Source organism: Gekko japonicus, unplaced genomic scaffold (genome assembly GCF_001447785.1).
Source record: "Gekko japonicus isolate JY-2015 unplaced genomic scaffold, Gekko_japonicus_V1.1 scaffold266, whole genome shotgun sequence".
In the NCBI taxonomy this organism is placed as follows: Eukaryota; Metazoa; Chordata; class Lepidosauria; order Squamata; family Gekkonidae; genus Gekko; species Gekko japonicus.
In genome coordinates this window covers 719,040-742,166 of record NW_015166428.1, presented here as the reverse complement: position 1 = coordinate 742,166, position 23,127 = coordinate 719,040, and the positions used below count along the sequence as shown (strand labels likewise).

Below are 23,127 nucleotides of genomic sequence, written 5' to 3'. Positions count from 1 at the left end.
CACGTTAGTTTTGAACTGAGATTTAAGGTTACGATGCAGTCCTTGCTATTATTATGACCATGGCCCACTTCCCATAACTCCACAAGAGCATGCATGCAAGACAACAGACAAATCAACCAGTCCCCATACACACAAACATATTTCTCGGATGCTGTTTGAATATCTAGTAACTAAAATAATACCTGTGTGTTTAGCTAGCAGAAGTTATGTGCTACTGCAGTGCATCTTAATTCCACACACAACAGCTGCCTGGGCTACTGCAGGACTCGACAAACCCCAAAGCCCATGTGTCTAGAAATTTCACTGTGGTACCAAGCATTTTCATCAGTCACTTATTGGAAGTGCCTCTTGGTGATTCTCTGGAGAAGTATAATGTTTATTTAGGTGAGGGATACAGGTTAAATTTTTGTTGTGATAACAACTAGGGCTGTGTGGGTGTTTAGTGCCACCAAGCTGCTTCCAACTTACGGCGACCATATGAATTAATGATCTCTGTGGACCTAAAGAATCCTTAAACTACATTTCCCATGGTGCCATGTCTGAAAGGCAAAGGACTCATTTTCCTACTCTAAAACAATCTGCTAGCTACATATTCTGCTGGGGGCAGTACAACCTCCAAAATATCCTATCATTAACAGAGGCTCCTTGCTCAGGTCTTACAAACCGAGACAACTAGGGATACACAACATATATTTATATACAATCTACAGGTGTTTTTAAAAATTAGGACCTGTGAAGAGTTTAGGACAGGATTTTCTGGTAGTGATAATGAGAAAGTATGGTCATGAAAATATAAAAACCCTGAAGGCTGAAAAATAACTCTGGCTCCTAAATTTGGGGGGTGACTGCTAAAGTCAGTGCTGGGGGAGGGGAAGTGTGAAGAGGAGTGTCTGCCTTTTCCAGGGATACTGGAAAAATCAGTTTGGTAGCAGTTAAGAACACGGGACTCTAATCTGGGAGAACTGGGTTTGATTCCCCAGCCAGTTTGGTGTAGTGGTTAAGTGCGTGGACTCTAATCTGGGAGAGCCGGGTTTGATTCCCCACTCCTCCACTTGCACCTGGCTGGATGACCTTGGGCAAGCCATAGTTTTGATAAGAGCTGTTCTTGAAAAAGAGCAGTCTCTGTCAAGAGCTCTCTCAGCCCCACCCACCTCACAGGGTGTCTGTTGTGGGGAGGGGAAGGGAAAGGAGTTTGTAAGATGCTCTGGGACACCTTTGGGTTGTGAAGGGCGGGGTATAAATCCAATCTCTTCTTCTTCTGCACTCCTCCACATGTAGCTGCTGGGTGACCTTGGGCAAGCCACAGTTCTCTCAGAGCTGTTCTCGCAAGAGCAGTTCTCAGTCAGAGCTCTCTCAGCCCCATCTACCTCATGGGGCATCCATTGTGGGGAGAGGAAGAAAAGGAGATTTATTTATATTTATTTATTTATTCCACTTTTACCCCGCCCTCCCTGCAAATGGGCTCAGGGCGGCTTCCAAAACTGACAAGCAGTATACATACACAATAAAACATAAATACAAGGCATAGTTAAAACACAAACAATCCATATAAAACATTCATTAGATGGCGAAAAAACTAAAGTGCAGTATAAAGACACATTCAACGGTGCCCCCACGTTAGATCGTATTGGATCAAAGTTCACACAGGGCGCTGCTGGTACGCCATCTCTCCTATCGGAACGCCTGCCTGAAAAGTTCTGTTTTCACAGCCCTGCGGAACTGTGACAAGTCCCGCAGGACTCTAATCTCTGCAGGAAGCTCGTTCTGATTGTAAGCCGTTCTGAGACTCTGAGTGAAGTGCGGGATATAAATCCAATCTCTTCTTCTTCTCCCACTTATGGTTGACTGATGCAGTAGTGGCACTCAAATGACTGAAAGCAGTGGACTAGACTGTAGTGTGCTACTTGGTTGCCAACGACATGAAGCTGCTGAGAAAGGGGAATGTGAATTTATCAACAGCCACTTGTGCATAGAGGCTGAAGAGCTTGGGGGGGGGGGGAGCCCAGTCAGGCCAGGCCTCAGTGATGGAAAGGCTACACGTGAGCAGAAGGCTGTGAAGGTGAAGGTTCCCTTGCTCGAAAGCCAGTCAAGTCTGACTCTAGGGTTGCAGTGCTCATCTCCGTTTCCAAGCCGAAGAGCCAGCGCTGTCTGAAGACGTTTCCGTGGTCATGTGGCCAAGGCGCACAGAACACTGTTACCTTCCCACCGAAATGGTACCTATTTATCTGCTTGCAATTTCTTGCTTTCAAACTGCTAGGTTGGCAGGAGCTGGAACTAGAGACGGGAGCTCACTCCGTCATGCGGCAACTCGGGTTTCGAACTTCTGAACTACTGACCTTCCACAGCCTGCAGTTCAGTGTCTTAACCACTTGAGCCACCGCAGTAATTGTTTGTGACTGCAATTGTTTGTGTACACTCAGGCCACGAGAGAGCTGTGCAGAGGCTCCATGTTGCAGCACCTGTACCATGTTAGCCAGGCTGGCTAGAAGTTTGCGGGTAACTTCCTGCTCCATAGTTGGCACTCAACAGAGTTTGCCTCACACAACAGCTGGTGCTGGATGTTTGGCAGACACATCCTAATAAGGTCCGCAGTGCTCTAATATAGCTGGGCTACCGAGAAAGGGGGAAACTGTTCCAGTACTGAAGGCTACACTAGAACTATATCTCACAATAAAAGTCTACATATAGTTCCAGATACAAGAACCCTTGGATAATAGGGATTCTGGGGGTATACAAGGCTTAACACAAGTACATTTTAGGACAGCAGCATGGGTCTCATTAATTAATTAATTATCATACTGCATTGTGTGTTGTATAGCCAGGAGGTCCTAAGATTGTTTGGCAGCCAGAAATTCTAGCTCTTTTTTAGCATTATGCACCACTAGGTAGTGAGCTAGACTTGTTTTTAAGACAAGAGATGTTTTCAGAGGCGGTTTGCCGTTGCCTGACTCTGCATCACACCTTGGTGTTCCTTGGAGGTTGCCCTTCCAAATACTAGCCAAGGCCGACACCCTGCTTAGCTTCCGAGATCTGATGAGATTGGGCTAGCCCGGGCTAACCAGGTCAGGGCTATTATCCTAACAGGAAAAAGGAACAAACCATTCTACTGAGCAGCATGGTAAGAGAATCCAAGAAATGTCAAAAGTCTCGATGATGATCTTCCGTACAGACTTAAGAAACAAAGCCAATGCCTTTCAAAGTGCTTCCATGAGAGTCTTTCAGTACAGCATAAAGTCTAGTTTTGCTTGCTTGCTTCTTTTTAAAAGCATACTTAAATCAAAGGTCTTCTGTTCCAAAGTGTCAGAACAATGAATTCTGCCTGCCTTCATAATAAGTTCACACAACTAAACCCTAGGAGATTTCAGCAACAATTTTTCTCATCTGATCATAGTTTTATTCGAGCTTCTGGCATTTATCTTTGGAAATGGTTTTATATTCTGAATACAAGATGCTTTGTCACTGTACAAAACAAAACACGTTTTGGTGCATACCCTGCACCATTCTCTTCAAAGGAGACTTCAGAAAACTCCTTTCTACTAAAAAAAATGCATTGCATTTACTGTGGCACAAACTATTTCTGCCTTGATTCAGAATTAAATCATGAAGTGGTGACTTAGAGCATACCATAACAGCAGTTCCTAAACTGGCATCTAGTTCCCTCTTTGGCCACCGCTGCCAAGTGACCTCTTGTCCAGGGACAAACAGGACAATAATTCTTCTTTTTGTACTAAAAATGTAGAGTTTTACAAAATGGGGGAAAGAAGTTAAGTAAACGACATATAAAATGAATGCAAATATTCCTTCAACATCCAGGGTTATAGAACTCTAACAGAAAGTTATTGGTAGAAAACGGCAAGAGTCCAGTAGCTCCTTAAAGACTGTTTTTGTGGCTACTGGACTCTTGCTCTTTTCTACTGCTACAGACAGACTAACATGGCTACCCAGAAATCTATGGGGGAAGTAACTGTGGCTGAGATACGTATTATGAGGGTCAATATGCTCTAAATCAAATAAAGGAGGCAATTTACTCAACCAAGATATCACATCAGACATACTGGGGCACCTCCAAAGTACATTTTGAAAATATACAAGTACTTCTCGTCCAACCTGGATGGGGCAGGCGAGCCTGATCTTAGCAGATCTCAGAAACCAGGCAGGGTGGGCACTGTTAGCATTCAGATGGGAGACCCCAAGGGAGTCCAAGGGTGTCTGTGCAGAAGCTGGCAATGGCAAACCACCTCTGAATATCTCTTGCCTTGAAAACCCCATGAGGGGTCGCCGTAACTCAGCTGTGACTTAATGTCACTTTACACACACACACTTCCTGAAAATGATAGTTTCAGGAGGGTAGCTATGCTGGTCTGAAGCAGTAGAACCAGGGCCGGCCCCAGGTTTTTTTACACACTAGGCGAGGCTACCAGCTGGGCCGTCAATGAACTGGCCTGACCATCGGCCCCCAGCCACAGAGGCAGGGCTGGGGTTGGGAATGGCCCATGGAACCGCCCACCACTGCAGCAGCCGGCGCCCCCGGCCTCAGCCCACCGCCCAAGACCACCGCCCGCTAGGGCAGCGTTGGGGGCTGCAGCTTTTCCCGCTCCCGGGAAGCAGGGGGGCTTTTGGCGGGAGGCACCGGGTGCACTTTGGCGCCCCTAAGGGCCGGCGCACTCTTGGCGAATGCCTAGTTCGCCTAGTGAGCGAGCTGGCCCTGAGTAGAACAAAGTCTGAGTCCAGTGGCACCTTTAAGGCCAACAAAGTTTTATTCTAAGCTTTTGTGTGCATGCATACTTCTTCAGATCTGAAGAAGTGTGCATGAACACGAAAGCTTATACCCAGAATAAAGGTGCCACTGGACTCAAACTTTGATCTTGAAAATGAAAATACAGTCTTCATTTCTTTCTTAAATTTAAGACATTTCTTAATGATACTGTTCCTGATTAACAGCCATTTACAATGGTAGCCCATAAATGGTAGCCTGCTGTGTCACTCTGTCTCTTTCGTTGCTAACTGACAGAAGTGCTCAGGGGCAGCCATATACATTTCATGTCCAACAGTATAAAGCATGCCCAGCACAAATTCAGCCCAAAACCAAACCATATCTGTAAGGTTGAGGCTTAGGGTCCTCCTCCAGGTGCAGAGTCAGGTTCCACACTTGAGTTCAATAATCAAGGCAAGGTTTATTATCCAGACAAAATAGAAACAGTATCACTCCAAGAATGGATAACAAAAGCAAAAAGAATGGCTGGCAAAAGTCTATGGCTGATCAGAATACAACAAACAATTAAAATCAGATGGCGCTTGCAGTTAAAATGTATTAGTCCAAAGGGACAGCATCCTCCCTAAAATGATGGCACCTCCTTCAGCTATTCTCCCCCCTTCTTTATCCTGCTTAACGTCATAATGAGCTGCTGAGCATTTTATCCAGCAGGGCCAGCTGTTGATTAAGGTAGTTTGGCCCTATGGCTCCTAGTGAGATGAAAAGCAGCCGTTCCTGTAACAACTTACAAGGTCAGGCCTCCCCCGCTACTCTTCACTTAGTTCTTCAGGGTTGCAGTTTTGCAGCTGAGCTGGTTTCTTCCTTACAATATCAGAAACACCATGTCTATCAGAAGGCTTGGTCAAGGAAGCTCAACCACATATATCTTTGTTCACATAGCTATGATCTCTCAAATTTCTGCAACATTTATATAATACTATTTGTCTGCTAACTAGACATGATATCTTTAGAGGTCCCAGTCAAATAAGGTCCATTATCTCAGGCCAAGTGCAGCCATCTGCTTGGCCTATGTGCTGAGGAAACAAAAGTCCAGTCACTAAACTGATTCTCCTCAGAGACATGTGCAATTAACAGCTTTTACTCCATTCTTTCTTGCTTACAAGTATTGGGCCAAAATGTTGGTTTTAGACCAGGGGGAGGGGGTCATTGTTAATAATGGTTGCAATCTGAATTCTAATTTTAGTTTGGGGACTATGATTTTTTTCATTTTTATGCCACCTAGAATTGTTGCATATTGATTGCTGCTTAAGTGGGTCTTTTGAACCCCCCCCCCAGTTTTTGTCATTTTACTCTGTTGTAAGCTGCTTAACTGTTTGTTTCTTTTAATCCTGCAGCTGAGCTGAACACCATTGCTCCCATTATCTCCAATTTCTTCTTAGCTTCGTACGCACTTATCAATTTCTCTTGTTTCCATGCATCATATGCAAAATCTCCAGGTTAGTTTTTCAGTTTCTTCTAATTTACATAAGCTCATTTTTCAAATCATCTGAGCTGATGGGGGGAAGTGGTGGCAGACTGTGAACAATACAATTACGGCATTTGTTGTATCTCTTGCGGTAATACATCCCGCAGTTGTGCTCCAAAAACAAGTTGCAGTGGTTTTCATCTTCAATATAAGGAATTTGGACCTCTGGGGCCTAAAAAGAACTCAAGGCAATGTACAATTATTAAAAGCTTTTAAAAAATCTGTCCCATCCTCTCGACAAGACTGCACTGCAGAAAGTGGTGAAGACAAAATATGTGGCAGCGTGTGAGAGGCTAGGAGCTACACTATGGCAAGAGCTTTAGTGGGCAACTGCTCTAACTCAGTGGATACATGGAGGTGGTGACTGCAACGGGAGGAGTATGAGAGAGCTGGCACATAATACCCGCTGGCCATATAGGGCAGCCTGTTGGATGTGTGATAATCCTCCCTTTCTCCTGCATGCTTCTTAAAGACTTTTCAAGCCTGAAAGCACAACATATTTTGAAAACCACAACACAGTAAAACCCCCACTCGTTTCCACCTACTGCAGTCCCAGGCCCTAGGGGGCCAGCATCCATGGTAGGGGGTGTGTGCTTGGGTGGGTGGCGTTGTGGAGGCCTGGCAAGGGTAGAAATGTACCTGCAGCACGTTTGGACTTTCAAATTATTTCCTTCCTTTTTGGTTACCTTTTTACTAGGGCTGATTAAAAAACGTTTAGCTAATTAATTATCTGCCTTTTAAATCAACTGCACTTATCTAATTTACATTCATATTGCCAGAATCCAGTACTAGTGCCATTTTGAAATTCTGCAAAAAGCATGAGATCATAAACGATGTAAAAACTAAACTTTGCATTCGTTGTTGGAAGGAAAGGCAATGGTTCATGTTTCCTTATTACAGAAATGTACCTTGACAAAAACAGACTCAGAAACTAAGTATAGCCTTACATGCACGCCCCCACTGATTGACCCCACTGACTAATCGCCTAAAGCTTTAGGTGATTACTCCACAAATTGACGCTTGCAACCCTGTTTTTATCTGTGGTAGAGGCAATTTCCTCTTACCGAAAACGAATGCTCATCACATGCATGGAGATATTTATTTCAACAGAAGAGAAACAGACCTCTTATTTCCAACGTGGAAGAAAACATAGTGGCGGACATAAATATATATATAAACTTCATTCGTACAATTTCCTGCTGCTGCCTGTACAGAGGGGCAAGTTAAAAAAAAGAAGACTTCCCCTAGTTATCTGTGGAGCTTTACAGTTGCAGATCAGCTACACACTGGCAGGGACCGCAGTACCAGTTACTCAGTACACTTGGTCTGTGGATGGATTAGGATGCTGTAATTACTTAAAATAACAGGCAAAGCAATGCTCATTTCTCCTTCGGCTAATTTTGGCTGCCCAGACCAATTCACTTATAGGTGTTCATAACTGCACAGCTTAAAGACAAGAAAAATTTCAGAACAGCAGAACCCACCACTCTATTCTTGCTAGGATGATCCATGTTACTACTGCCAAGTTCTTCCTTATATTTTAAGTGCTTTAAAAAAACAATCCTTCAAGGAATCCGTTATCTCGAGCATTTGACAAAGACCAACAATGCACAAACAGGGAAGATATTAGGAGAAACAAAAATTGGGCTATACCCAGAATTGTGCCACCGAAAAGGAAAAAAATGCCAGGTGTATTATCATACAAAGCCCCTACATTTTTGGCTGTGCAGGCTTCGTCAGGGGGATCAGAGGATTCACCTAGTGCTGGACCTAATTGCTGTGGAAAGGTCCAGCACTAGGTGAATTCTGTGATCCCCCTGATGAAGCCTGCACAGCAAAACGCGTAGGAGCCTTGTATGATAATAAACCAGTCCCTTAACACCTGGCATTTTTCTCTCAGTTTGCTGAGATATTGGGAGAGTCATGACTGGACTTTCCCAGCATCTTTTAAAGATTAATTATAGATGTGTGCAGTTCCAAAGTTGGATCAGGGCCATGTGAAGATGGGGTGTGTGGTTAGTGGTTGCATTCCCCACACTGTTTCCCAAATGAAAACTGGTTTCACGGTACTGTTACAGCCTCTTAGAGAAAGAGACAGGCATATGCCTGTCTTCCCCCCACCCTCCCCTTTAAAACACTAACTACAGAATAGCTGCCTCATTTTCTATTAGCAAAACCAAAACACAACCCACTGTATTTCTCCCACGTGGCCCAATCCAAAACTGCCGCTGTAATTTGTCTTTAAATGGCTAACTGGGATCTTCAATCTCCATCACATCTAATTTGACCTTTAGCTGCTAGTACTTGTGCAAATGTGAGAAAGGAAAGAGGGGGGAATACTTCCTTAAAGGGAAATGATTTTTCTGCATCTGGTTTCCTCCTTAAAATGAAAATTATGTTCCGTCTTCCTGGAGATGGAGTGTTGCACACCATCCAGAACAAGGTAAATTTTACAAAACAAGCCAATGATCTTAAACAGCAGGGCTGTTACTACTGGGACACAGGTAGCCTTATACAGCTCTTTCTTTCTGAAGATCTGAATAGCATCAAACACTAATCCTTTCAGATAACTGAAAATATTCATTTTGACCCCTTCCCCTTGGAATATATATTATTTATCAAAAGCTATATCTGGTAGGCGCTTGCAACAATCATTACAAAACATACACGTGTCTGCTGGAGCAACAGCAGCACTGTTCACAGATCAGCTATTTGCAGACATGGCTTGAAACTTCATACAATACTTCAGAACCACATACTGTGGTAAGATTGGGGGGGCATATCACAGGACAATGACATTTCTATAATACTGTCTCCAAATCTCTGGTAAACCATTGCCTGTAAACAGCCAAAGAGACACATGCCAGGAAATGCCATTTTCAGCACTTTCAAATGTAGTTGTAATGAGAGTACAGCACGTGACACATACTGGCTAAAATAAGTGTGTTAAATTCTCACTGTGTAGTCTCAACCTCCTTGTTCTTTCTCACAACTGATTTAACCCCCTTTGGACTTCCATAGGTTGGAGACCTGCTTTCAGGTATTACAACATGTGGGTCTCCCTTTTTGGAGCCATGCTATGCTGTGGGGTCATGTTTGTCATCAACTGGTGGGCTGCTCTCATCACTTACGCTATCGAGCTCTTTCTCTATATTTACGTGACCTACAAGAAGCCCGGTAAGGCGAGGCATAGACTTGTCAGTGGACAAAAATGTATCCATCCTCTGAGTGATCATCGATATGTGAGAACCAGTTTGGTGTTGTGACTAGGAGCGCAGACTCTAATCTGGGAGAACCGGGTTTGAGTCCCCACTCCTCCACATGAAGCTGCTGGTGTGACCTTGGGTCAGTCATAAGTTCTTTCAGAGCTGTTCTCTCAAGGGCAGTTCTTGAGAGAGCTCTCTCAGCCCCACCTACCTCACAGGGTGTCTGTTGTGGGGAGAAGAAGGGAAGGAGTTCGTAAACCACTCTGAGACTCCTTCGGGTAGTGAAGGGCGGTGTATAAAGCCAATCTCATCATCATATGGGGTTTTCTGGCTCACCCAGGAAAAAGTCTGTGATACTTACGGTACAGATGTGTGGGCAAATATATGTTAAAAGGCTTTTCTCTGTTCAAAGGCCGCATATCTCCAGCAAAACATTAAGAGAGTTTTCTCCAGGTAGATGGAAGTAATGCAGGGGCTGCTGCAAGTGGCAGCATCAGACATGGCTCCGTTCTTGTGCTGTTAATGAGCACATACCGTCCTGCTTTGAAAATGCATTCTGTTACTGTGTTATTAAATTATGAATACTGTGGAAATATACATTCAGACAAACATTCTGTTGCCAGCGCTAAGCCTGAAATTGATTGTAAGGCTTAAACTGTAGACACAGTGGAGTTTTGCACTTCTTACCCCCATGTGCTACTTTTGCAGTCCAAAATGGACTCTCTGCCACCATCATTCACTAGTAGGAATTACATAGATCTGCCACCATCATGACGGGCTCTCCTCGTCATGAGCACTGCTCTGTTTGGCCTCCTTCTCACTATGGACTGACCTGCACTTTTCGGCACTGTGCCTCCCCCTTGACCTGCCCCCCACCCACTCAAAGGATGCTAAGCAAGGATTTTATGGATAAATCCGTCTCCTACTTGGACGACAAGAGAAAATGCAGAGGACCCATCCCCATAGCGATGCTTTGAAGGGATTGGCAACCAAAAGTAAAAGTATGGCGGTCCATAGGAGTAAGTAAATTAGCTTTAAATCAATTACACTCCATTACTGATGCAAGAGACACAGCAAATCTACCGTTTCAGCAATAGACCAACAGGGCCAAGAAAACAAAAACAAAAAAGTCAGAAAGTCAGACACCACGTGACTGAGAGCATGTGGAATACATAATTCACGTACTCGAGGATTGCTGGGGAAAGATCTGGAGGAAAACTAGTTGTGCAGAATGAAAACACAGCATCCACAGTAAAAACAGAATGACTCAAGTACAGTAAAAATCAGGAGTAAGGCATGAATGCAGAAAGGGCCTCGTGTAGATGCAAGCAGAGGCATCCAGACTACTTTGAATTCTACCCTAATCTGTCCATTCCCTAAACTCTCCTCCTTTCCCCCCTGGGTATATTTAAATTAACCCCAGTGGAAGAGAGGTGTTTTTAAAAAACAGGAATTTTGCCTAAGAACATGTGGGAACATTATTCACTCCTTTCTCAGATACCTAATATTACCTGGCAGGTGGCTGCTGCTGCTGTTTTCATCTGGCACACACTCGCTCCTGCTAGGAAAACCTCTGGGGAAAGGCAGCTTCTGAGATACTGCTCGTCTCTAACTCCAAACATATATTTGCTAATGAGGCTTTTATGAGTAGTACAACTTGGCCCTGCCTCACAGAACACCTGGATGGATAAAATCAGCTGTTCTCCCAGTTCTTTTTAGAAGACAGTCAATATACCTTTTCCTTAATGTACGGTACAAACACACTAACCCAAATGAACCAAGAATAAAATAGCTTGCATCTGAATAATTTTCTACCTGGAATATGAAACACAAAATTGATTTCTTTGGTTGGTACTCATTCTAATATTCTTTTCAGATAGGAGATAATTTAGGTAGGTCTCCAGTTTTCTGTGAAAGCAAAATGTATCTAGTCCTCACTGTTCCAGAATGAAACTACAGCAAATGAAAACGCTATCTGGGGGACAGCAGGGCTCACACATTTCATCTTCTTCACCAGGCATGGCTTTGGAAAGTAATAATTTCTGCTTTCAGGAAAATTATTGTTGTTACAGCACAGCTGCAAACTACAGCTTGTTCTCTTCCCTACAAACCAGGAGTTCATGGCTTAATCTTTGAACGAATCTACGGGGAAAAAGCAAATCATAGCTTGTGGTTTTGACATAGCAGTAAACAAGACTGCTGCAGTAAATTTTTTGATTAATTTGTGAGATGCATAATTGGGGAAGAGGAATAGAGTGCACAGTTCTGAGGATCCTGGTTTGCTATTGCAGTCAAACATGACTTTGTGACTAAATTTAGGAGTAACTTCTGATTCTCAAATCTGACTTTAGCAATAACTAATTGGTAAAACAGGACTAGTGATCTACTCTCAGTAATGTCCATTATTAAGAGATTTTTAAAACAGAATGTAATGTATCTATTTAGCATTCTACTCTCCTCTTGACTATTGCTTACAGGACACAGGTGGTCAACTTCTGTAAGAGAAGATAAAACCTAAAATGATTTCCTAGGAGTTTAGGTTTAATATACACTATTTTTCTCCCCTACAACAGAGGTAAATTGGGGATCATCTTCACAGGCACTCTACTATGTTTCAGCCATTGACAGAGCATTGGAATTAACTACAGTGGATGATCATGTGAAGAACTTCAGGTAGTGGCTCCATGGAAATGCTCGAAGATTTGTTGTGCAAAAATCCATTTACAAATTTAATCCACCTCTTTCTGCCATTACAGGCCTCAATGCATAGTATTAACAGGAGGACCCATGACAAGACCAGCTTTGCTAGACATCACACATTCATTCACAAAGAACAACGGCCTCTGCGTCTGCTGCGAAGTATACACGGTAGGCTCCATGAACTTCAGTCTGCATTAGGGATGGGCATGAACCTTAAAAATCCGATTTGCGGTGGCCCCCAAACTGAACCCCAAACCAAGCGGCCCTGAAATTGTCATTTTTGTTTCCCCTTTCTCCCAGCTGTGGCAAGCCACAGCCAGAATAAAGAGGGGATTGCCTGGGAAGGGTTAAATGGTTGGCAGCCAATTAACCCATCTGTTTCACTTCCCTGAGCTTTGAAGGGGGGGGAGCAAAACCAACGGGTTTAATGGCTCACAGCCATTTAAACCTAACAGCTGACAGATGGACCCACCCTGCTGTTAGGTTTAAATGGCCCAAACAGCCATTTCACTGGTCAGGTTTGCTTCCCCCTGCTTCGAGGCTGAGGGAAGCTAAACCGACTGGTGCACCCCTCAGCTGTGAGGCTAAAATGGCTGACAGCTATCTCACCGGTTGGTTTTGCTTTCCCCTGTTTCAAAGCAGGGAGAAGCAAAACTGGCCGGTGAAATGGCTCACAGCCATTTAAACTTAACAGGTCAGCTGCAGACCCACACTGCTCAGCTGTTATGTTTAAATGGCCCAAACAGCCAAACTGGACAAAAGTCCAGTAAATTTTCAGGGAAGGCATCTTCCCCAAACATCAGCTTGGGGACTCTGAACTGGCCCAAGTTCATGCTGAATTTTGGCTCGTGAGCTGGTTCGTGCCCATCCCTAGTCTGCATCACACAAAATGGCTGTCATGTGGAGGCACCATGAAGAATGTTGCAATGGAATATTGAAGCAGCATGAAGGAAAGCACATGGTGCCAGCCGGTCACTTAAAAAGCAGAAGTATGTGAATGACTTACAGTGCAGTCCTAAGAGTGGCACCCTTCTTAGTCCACTTAAGTGAGTGGGTTTAGGAGAGTATAATTCTGCTTTGGATTGCACTGTCACTGTAGGAAGCCCCTGCCAACATAGAAATTTCAAGTGATCTCTTCATACTGGCCATTTTATATAGTAGGCTTCATTGGTAACATTTCATACCTTGGGGCACACCTTGGAATCAAGCAGTGGTACTCATTCCACAGCTTATGGAGAGCCACATTTGCAGTTGCCATAGACTAAAAGAGCCACATTTACATCCATCTGTAGCATGAGGCCTGTAATTTAGGGAGACTGCCCTTCAGGCAATGGCTGTTTCAAAATGGGAACCACCTGTCAACCAAAAGCCCCACTGCACATGGACCTTGCCCTGAAACATAGGGTATGTACCTTATTGGGGAACAGTGCTCAGAAGAGTGACAGGTTGCATGTCAAAGAACCACATGTGGCTTCTGAGCTAATACTGAAAGAGTATAATCAGTCTAAAGGGAAAGTCTACAGCATAGGTTTTGTATGCCAATGATGTGCAGATCATAAAAGTGAAGTTTTCAAGCATGGTAGATTCACGTTCAGATAGGACAGGTCTCATGTCTAGATGAGACCCTTCTACAAGGGATTGTTCCTCTCTCCCTGTATGTCCACCCGTCTAGCCAAGAATCCTTGCTTATGGTTCCCTTACATCAATGATCTCCACCATTTTCAGACCTGAAACCCACCGAATTGCAAACATGTAGGAAGTCATATGATAAGAAGGGGAGCCAGAACTAGTGTCAAAACCAGGACCAAAACCAGGACCAAAACACCTGAGTACAGGAAATACAAACTAAGTACCAGAAGGTGTAGCATAATGAGGAACAAGCCAAGGGTCACCAACAGGAGGGCACCAACAGGAAGGGGAAAAGACTTCTTCCTGCCTCCCTATTGGCACGGTGGGAATAACCCATGCAGATGTCCTCCGCCTCAGAGGGAGAACCTAGCATAATGAGGAACAAGCCAAGGGTCACAGTCATCGACGAATCCACCCCACCAAGTGAATTGCCTCGTGATCCTGCTGCTCTGTTCGGCATGCTTGCCAGTTTGGTGTACTGGTTAAGAGGGCAGACTCTAATCTGGGAGAACCGGGTTTGATTCTCCATTTCTCCACATGTAGCTGCTGGTGTGACCTTGGGTCAGTCATAAATTCTCTCAGAGCTGTTCTCTCAAGGGCAGTTCTTGGGAGAGCTCTCTCAACCCCACCTACCACTGGTGGACCTCCTGATGGCACTGGTATTTCTGGCCACTGTGTGATACAGAGTGTTGGACTGGATGGGCCTTTGGCCTGATCCAACATTGGCATCTCTTATGTTTTTATGTTCTTACCTCACAGGTTGTCTGTTGTGGGGAGGGGGAGGGATTGTAAGCAGCTCTGAGACTCCTTTAGGTAGTAAAGGGTGGGATATAACTCGAATCTCTTTTCTTCATATGTTGAAGATTGCTATACACCATCAAATTAGGTCCATGATGATAAAAAGAAAGCTTTTTTCCTTGGGTTTTTCTACTTTGTGGAATCTCCTCCCAGAAGAGGGAAGTAGGAAATGCTATTTTTTTTGCTGAGCACTAACAAGGGTCATAAAAGCTTCCACTTTAATATAGGATTTAATTTATAATCTAGATGGCAGGTTGTGAGAATTTTTCTTAAATTATTTTAATACTTGTTTCAAATCTGTTTTTTAAATTATTTTAATTATCTATATTGTTATTTTAAACTATTTAATTGTTTCTCTGGATTTGTATTTAATTATGTTAGCCATCTTAGAATGCAGGAAAGGTAGGAGTATTAATGTCTCAATTTAATAAAACTAAAATAATAAAGGATTGCAGCAATTAATGAATAAAAAACCTTAAAATACTGTAGGACTGCCACACAGACCAATACAGAAGCTAGCTGGTCTCTCTTACAACAGTTGACCTACACAACTGAAGTCAACAGAAATTTTACTGTGTATCCAGCAGGGATATTGCTAGGCTCTAAAACAGTCTCAGGTCAGCAAGATTATTTTTTAAAAAAATTATTGGTTTTCACACAGTGTTGGGAGATTTTTATTTCTGCCAATATTTAATGTAACTTTTCTGTGCTGGTGTAAGCATTTTGGTTGTTTTCTCTCTTTTTAGAAAATTTAAGCCAAGCTTAGTTTTATTGGCCAATAAAATTTGTAATACAATGAACTTCTGTGATCTGCGGAACAGGGAAAATAAGGTAGTGATAAAAAGTAATGTGCTGCCAATTGGGTGCCCATTATGCTTGTAAAGACTGTTTACTTAACCCCATTTGTCTGTCTTTGTTTTGTTTTTACCCTAATGTAAACTAGTACTGTTTATACTATGCTGTGAAAGATGCGTGCAGCCAGGGATAGCACCTGCCCAGAATTTGCTGTATCTCAGGGACAATTTGCATGGGGAGAACTACTATTGGATTATTATCAGTCATCATTACTACTTGTTTAGCATCATCAATATAGATGCAAGGGGCTTTCTAACTAAAATCTGCCATAAAGGAGATGACCAAGGGAGAGGAGGTGGAGCAGGGCAAACTAGGGAAGAACAGACATTCATTTCAGTCACTTATGCGCAGGCTTAAGTTTTCAGTAGATAAGAGGTAATGTATTATATGCCAAAGGCTTCACAAAAAAATGTGGATTTTGATGAAAGACTGAAGAAATAAGGGCTGATTCACAAGACCCCACCACCACAATTTCCCAACTTGAAATGGTCCCTGGGAGCCACTGTCTGCCCCTCTGGGGAAACTTTCATGCAGCCGTCAGTACATTCAAGTTTCTGCCACGGGGCAAATAATAGCTCCCTGGGGCCATTTGAGGCCAAAATAATGGGGGGAAGACTTAACCTCCCCTCTCCTTGTATGCCACAGTTTCAATCCAAATTGGGCCTGCACACCTGAGAATCATGTTCTGAAGTTCATGCACAAACGTGATTAAAAATCCCTGTGGCAACCATATGGAGGATACGAAGACTTTGTAATGTGTAAAAGAAGAGGGGCATCACACAGGTTGTTTATGGAAGGCACTCCTAGGTATAACGGGGCAACTCTGGGCAGCAAGGGAGGAAGGGCAGAGCTGTATGCGGAACAGGAGACTTCTGAATGGCTGACGGTGATAGATCTGGAGGAATGAAGGCCACAGACGAGAATTATTGGGATAGGAGCAGAGAGATGCAGGGGGAGGGAACAAGGCCACAAAGGGCACTGAAATAAGGAAGAGGAGATTGAGCTGGGTCTGGGAGCAAAAGATCGTGGAAGGCAATCGCTAACTACTTTCGGGTTCACCGCCCCCACTGCCCTGATCCAGTTCTCTTCACTCCTCTGGTGCCTTTCTTTTAACTGTTACACAAAATGTCAGGAAGGCTGATTATGGATTTTGCACGTAAGGTGTAGTTTGGCTGTTGCTTGTAGCTCTAAGACGGTGGTGCTATTCCATGAACATGTTGATCTCTTAGAAGCCCACCAAAAGCCATGCGATGTAATATCCATTGGGATGTTCCCCCAACCCAACACCATGCCCCCCTTTTAAAAAGCAACCAAAGTGAGGTGGCTTCATTACATAAATGCCATACAAAGACAGGTATGTGAACTGATCCTAAATCAAGCATCTCATGTCAAAGACTTCCATTGAACTAAGTAGTTATTGGGCTGTTATGTTAACATCATGATATTTCCCCATTTTTATGAGCAGCAGATTCAGTTCTAAAGATGTGTGTTTAAACTTGTTTTTATGAGTTATGACTGTAACCTAAGCGGTGTTAACAGGCATACACTTCTTCAACAAAAAATGATCAATGTTAGCAGCAGGTATCATTTCAAAGGGCTAAATCTCTATGGACTCCTTTGTGGAAATGGTCCCCCCCCAAAAAAAAATGCGCTTTCCATTCCCTCGCACAGCAGATTCAGTAACTCCTTCAAAATTGACATCATTGTGTGATGCATAATACAATAGTCCCCTTCCTAATATATTATTGTGTCATGCAGGGCCCACGCAAGCTGTGTGTTAAGGAGATGAACAGTGGCATGGCAACAAAGCAGGCCTGGCTGACAAAGAACAAAAGGAAAGCCTTCTATGCTGCCGTGGCAGCTGACAGCTTTAGAGATGGAGTCAAAAGTCTCCTCCAAGTAAGCTCTTTATTTGCACAGCACATGCGAGAAGTATGACTTCAAAGCAGCCTCAGCTGCATGAAGAATTTCTGTTTATTCCTGAAGAGCTCTTGTTGTATATATGGATAAGATCTTGTAAATACAGAGTGCAACCTGAGGGCACCTCTTTCTGTATTAAAGGTTACTTCAGAAACAATTCTGCCTCCAGGCTATGGAACTAGAGAACAAAACCAATCAATTCCATGTTAAATGAAGGAGGCCCTGTGGTACGTGGCAGTGCCTTAATGGTACCCTCACCAAGGTCTAAGACTACACCTGCTCACAGCAAATGAGTTTTCCTGTCTCCTAATATGCAATTATATTGACTATTTTATATCACGTAATATTATATTGCAAATCACATTTCACATAGTAAAATGCACAGACATCCACATTATGGATGGATGCTTATAGTGGGAGAAACAAGGATGGAAGCCCTTGCGCGGTTCACAGTGACTGTAACTATAAACATAACAACTGGATATTTTGAGTTGCATTGTAATCAACAGGATTTTCCCCCTAAGGTTTTGGATCATAGTGTTACGTCTAGTATGTATCCTGTCCATTTTATATATCTACGCATACATATTCTGTTCATTCTATCATAAACTGTATTGCATTTTAAAAAATGGCCTTTCTCTAAGGCCTTCTGGGATACATAAAAAGTACTTAGGTCAGGTTCCATCCATGTGAAAAGTATAAAAAGTAATTTAAACCACTGTACAATCCTTTCCAAAGTAAGTTCAGAACAACTCTTCATAGGACTACACTAAAAGATACAGAACTGGGTGTACAGCCCATATAAAACCACAAATGGCAAAGAACTACAAAGGGTGGCAGAGTACAACCATGAAGTGAAGTAGCCCAACAGCCCAACCTGTGGGCAGCATACCCAAGTGGCACCAGATGCATGTAAAAACCCTTACACTCACTAGTATTTATTGTGTCTTCATCTTAAGTGCAGTGGTTTAGAAGCTCATATCTTTGGGCAGAGATTGGCTGCACAGGTGTTCAACAGCATTTCTGAAGGGTCTAGGAGCATTCCAAAACAGCCTACTGCCTTTGTTTCCCTTGTATATGTGAAATTCAAAATTAGATGACTCATGCATACACAACTACAACTGATTTCTTTACACTAACTTCTTTACACATAAGGATTGGCAACTGAATGTTTGAAATGACTGTACTGAAAAGCATTGCATTTGAGGTCTTTGGTGATGTCCCATTCACAGTCATCATGCGATACAGCCATTATCAAATGATAGATGTTCAGATGAGTGTGGCCCTGGATCTGCTACTTCTACACCGCTAAACATAACAGGTTAAATCCCTCTATCATCAGTCACAAATGATCTTTGCTTGGAAGCTTACACTTAACACTTTGGCTTTTTAGCCACTTCCTGTAGTAGCGCCAAATAATAAAGACCCATGAATTGTGCATTAAGTGTACTCAGGCAGGTCAATGGTCTCTCAGGATACTGAGAATTGTACTCTTCAAGCCTATGCAGGTTTACTCAGAAGTAAGTCCCACTGTGTTCCGTTAGATATAATCCCAAGTAAGTGTGCAAAGGATTTCAGTTTTAAGCTTGAGCGAAGAAATGAAAGCACCTCCTCAGACTCTTTACAGAAAGACTGTAGTAAATCTCTTGCGTTAAAATGGGCACTCGAATTTTATGAAAATGCTGTTGATCTTAAATTATTCAGCTGTTTTAATGATCACGCATCAGGAAAAATGTAAATGAATGCTAATTTAGCAAAGTTACATTTCTGTCATTTAAAAACCATTTATAGCCAAGATGATTTAAAGCTAATCTTTATATTTGCTGCTTGGGTACAAGCATGAAGGACATTCACCAACTGCAATTTAATCTTAAATCCCACCAGAACATTACTTCAGTTATCTTTTGCCATTACTCCTCATTTTGGATAAACCTTGCACATGCATCTTTTTAAGCACCATGTTTTAACATTATTAGGCTTCTGGTCTGGGCAGGATGAGACCCAATACGTTAGTGCTTGGATTTAAAAAGGATTGGAGAGATTCCACTGCTATACAAGTTGAAAACTACATGGGAATCATACAGTAAGTTGAAGCTGGAAGTATATTAATTTTGGAAGAACTGAAATTTTATGGAAGATCTAAATAGTTCTAGATAAATAAACAGAACATACACAAAAGGACTATTAAAATCTGGAGTTCAAGTTTCAAGCAGTACAAGAGGTTAAGAAAAACAGAGGGCAAAATCATAGTCTCTCATCTTTGTATACAGGGAACAGAATGGCCATAAAGGTTGGGAAGAGAGCACCATGGCATCTCTAGTGTATTTTATTGTCTACATATAATGGATTAACAGTCATGGCTCTCAGAATTGTAATTCTACAAGGAGCTCGAGCTCCAACAAAGAATTCCTGGCAAGCACACAAAATTACAATTTCTAGAGTCCTTTGAGGAAATGCATTCCCACTAAACTGGTTTCAAACCCATTTAAACTTGCAGTCTTGATATTCCCTTTGAATATGGTATGTTCATAAAAGAGCAATACCATTGAGGACAAAAATAACTTCAGGATATACACGTGAACTGCAGAAAAATTGCTCATAAACCCAAAACAGCCTAAACAAGCTGCTTCTGAGTAGAAGAAGGGCAAGGAGAAAGAGGCGCTTAACTCTTTTTCCTCCTGTGATTTTTTCAGCTCATCTTCCCAAAACTGCCTTTTCACCAGCTGTGGGAAAGGTAGGGACAAGATAAGGAACTCTTTCCTTCTATGGGTGAAAAGATAACTTGAAGAAAGTAACAGCTGGGAAAAAAGGAAGGTGAAATACCTTCTTCTCTATGCTTTCATACTCTACTTGGATACAAGCTACCTCATACTAAAAGGAAAAAACCAGGGAAAAGAATAATGGAATTCCTCATAATATATAGTCTTATGGGGGTGGGGGTTACAGCAGGTCAAAAATGGAAGTAGTTAAGTTGCAGAGGAGTATTATGAGGAGATGGCAAGTGCAACCATACAGTCCAGGGATATGAAAGGTGAGGAAGCAAAGCTGCCTCGTTTTGATTGTTCAAGATGCTGTTCAAAATGAACTTTTTAATATTAGAAATCTAATTGTACCCCATAACTGTTCATAAAAATATCTGTGTAACCATGCAAGTATTGAAACATGCAATTTTAAACTATTCCAGTGTTGCGTGTGGTAGTGTTTTATTGTTTCATTCTTGATTTTCAGTGATGCATTTGACTTTGAATTTGGTGTGATTATTGTTCGAATAAGTCAAGGCTTTGACATATCACAGGCTCTTCAAGTTCAAGGTACGTAAAAAGTCACTGAATTTCAGTCCTACACTAGAAGTGTTTTCTGTACACTATTTCCATTAAATTTCCACCAGTTTCCAAAAACATCAGCCTTAGGAAATGTTGTTCCATGCATTTAAGACATGACCATTAATATTGTAAATTATCTTCTCTGGAGATTGGGAGCACTTACGCTATCTATAATTAGTGGAACGTTTTTGTAATGGTAAGAAAAGAAATTGAAGGGCACTGCCAAATGGAAATCTAGACACTATACATTTGGGAGGAAAAAGTCATTAGCGAGATTGAAGGCCATTAAAAGAGCTATGGTATTCCAGTGGATGACCAAAAAGAGTTTCAAGAGCTGACATACCAATCTTGAAAATGCTCGATAGGATCCAAACACATAGGAACTTTCTGTCCATAAAGAAAACATGCTCTTCATATGCATGGGAATTTGTTGCAAGTGCAAAAGACTTTCCCACTTAAAACTTATATCAAACATGCATTGTAAAATGCAGGAAGGGTGAAAAGCAGGAAGGCTGAAAAAAAAGGTAAAGGTAAAGGTTCCCTTGCTTGAAAGCCAGTCGAGTCCGACTCTAGGGTTGCCGTGCTCATCTCCGTTTCAAAGCCGAAGAGCCAGCGCTGTCCGAAGACGTTTCCATGGTCATGTGGCCGGCATGACTAAACACCAAGGTGCACGGAACGCTGTTACCTTCCCACCGAAGTGGCACCTATTTATCTACTTGCAATTTCTTGCTTTCGAACTGCTAGGTTGGCAGGAGCTGGAACTAGAGATGGGAGCTCACTCCATCATGCGGCAACTCGGGTCTTGAACTGCTGAACTACTGACCTTCCACAGCCTGCAGTTCAGCGTCTTAACCACTTGAGCCACCGCAGCTCCTAGGAAGGCTGAAATATTATTGTAAATGCATAAATTGCATTTAAAGCACATACTTTTCTCTGTTTCACACATATACACAAGCAACAGCCCTGGCATGGATAACCCAGGCTAACCCTATCTCATCAGACCTCACAAACTAAGCAAGGTTGGCCCTGGTTAGTATTTGGATGGGATACAACCAAGAAAGTCCAGGGTTACTCTACAGAGGCAAGCAATGGCAAACCATCTCTAAACATCTCTTGCCTTGAAAACCCCATGGGGTCGCCATAAATCAGCTGTGACTTGAGGGCTAAACCTCCCCCCAGTCAAAGTGATAAGTGGCACGTACAAACGCACAATACACCTTTCTATCAAGTAAGACCTTTGGTCCATCTAGCTCTGCCTAACAGTGGATTGTTACGGTCTCGGATACGGATGCCAATCTTCAGGCACAACCTGGGGATCCCCCAGAATTACACCTCATCTCCGGACTACAGAGATCAGTTCCCCTGGAGAAAATGGATGCTTTGGAGGGTGGACTCTATGGCATTGTACCCCACTGAGGCCCCTCCCCTCCACAGGCTCCATCCCTAAATCTCCAGGAGTTTGGCAACTCTACTCCCCCCACCCCCACTGCTGGTGGCCAAGGGGGATCTGGCAACCCTAGGCTTGGGCCAAGAAAAATCTTTCCAGACGCCAGCTATCCATGATTTTTTGACTGACGATGGCAGGGATGGAAGCAAAGCTTGTGCTCAGCTAGCCCCCACCCCCCACGAGAGTATGTATTTAAGAACAGAGCAGAAACCCCTATGCTTTAGGAGCTTCTCATAACAGAACTGCTGGGCAGAGGCCATAAAATGGAATTCCTGTTGATGTTGCTAACCACGAGAGTATGTATTTAAGAACAGAGCAGAAACCCCTATGCTTTAGGAGCTTCTCATAACAGAACTGCTGGGCAGAGGCCATAAAATGGAATTCCTGTTGATGTTACTGGTTTTTTTTGAGCCCCCGGAGGGGATTTTTAATTATTTTTTTATCAAACTACAAAACTACTACAGAAAACAGGAAAGGGGGGACTACATCTACATATATAGGATAAAGCAAAAAAACCCACTACTAACTAAAAACCCAAGAGAGGAGATCCTCACTAGCTTAGTTACAACAAATCTTCATTTCATTTAGATTATTATAAACTGAGTCACCATTCACAGTTCTCAAAGGCACAATTCAGAGTCTTTCAGCCTTTACTTCTCTTTTCCTCGTCTCTTCCGCAGCTTATAAGGACTTTTTGGGGCAGCTGCCCCTTGCTCTGTCAGAGAGTCCTCTCTGGAAGAACCCGAGTCCAGCTCGCCACTAGACTTGCTGTCCTCTTCTTTTTTCCCATCCTCTGGTCTTCCCAGCTGAACCCTTAGGAATTCTTGAGCTTTCAGAACAGAATCAATCTTTTCTTTTTTATCCTTGATCTTGAAAGTGACACATTCTGGAAATAGCCATTTATATCCAATTGAGTTTGTCTGAAGAAAAAGCACAAGCTCTTTGTACTTCTTTCTCCATTGTCTTACTTCAAATGGAATATCCTTTAGCATTCTGATGGTATTTCCCCC

At 42.8% G+C, this 23,127-nt stretch overlaps 1 protein-coding gene across 1 annotated transcript in view; it reads left to right on the top strand.

Annotated features, from left to right (window-relative positions):
• The window catches only part of SLC12A1 (solute carrier family 12 (sodium/potassium/chloride transporter), member 1), a 57,979-nt gene that overhangs the window by 22,538 nt on the left and 12,314 nt on the right, over nt 1–23,127 (top strand). Inside the window, exons 13-19 of the mRNA XM_015411783.1 lie at nt 6,109–6,210; nt 9,261–9,416; nt 12,019–12,118; nt 12,202–12,313; nt 17,186–17,326; nt 19,324–19,430; nt 20,576–20,658. Coding sequence (XP_015267269.1) covers nt 6,109–6,210; nt 9,261–9,416; nt 12,019–12,118; nt 12,202–12,313; nt 17,186–17,326; nt 19,324–19,430; nt 20,576–20,658 — 801 coding nt within the window. The remainder of the gene's footprint in view (nt 1–6,108; nt 6,211–9,260; nt 9,417–12,018; nt 12,119–12,201; nt 12,314–17,185; nt 17,327–19,323; nt 19,431–20,575; nt 20,659–23,127) is intronic.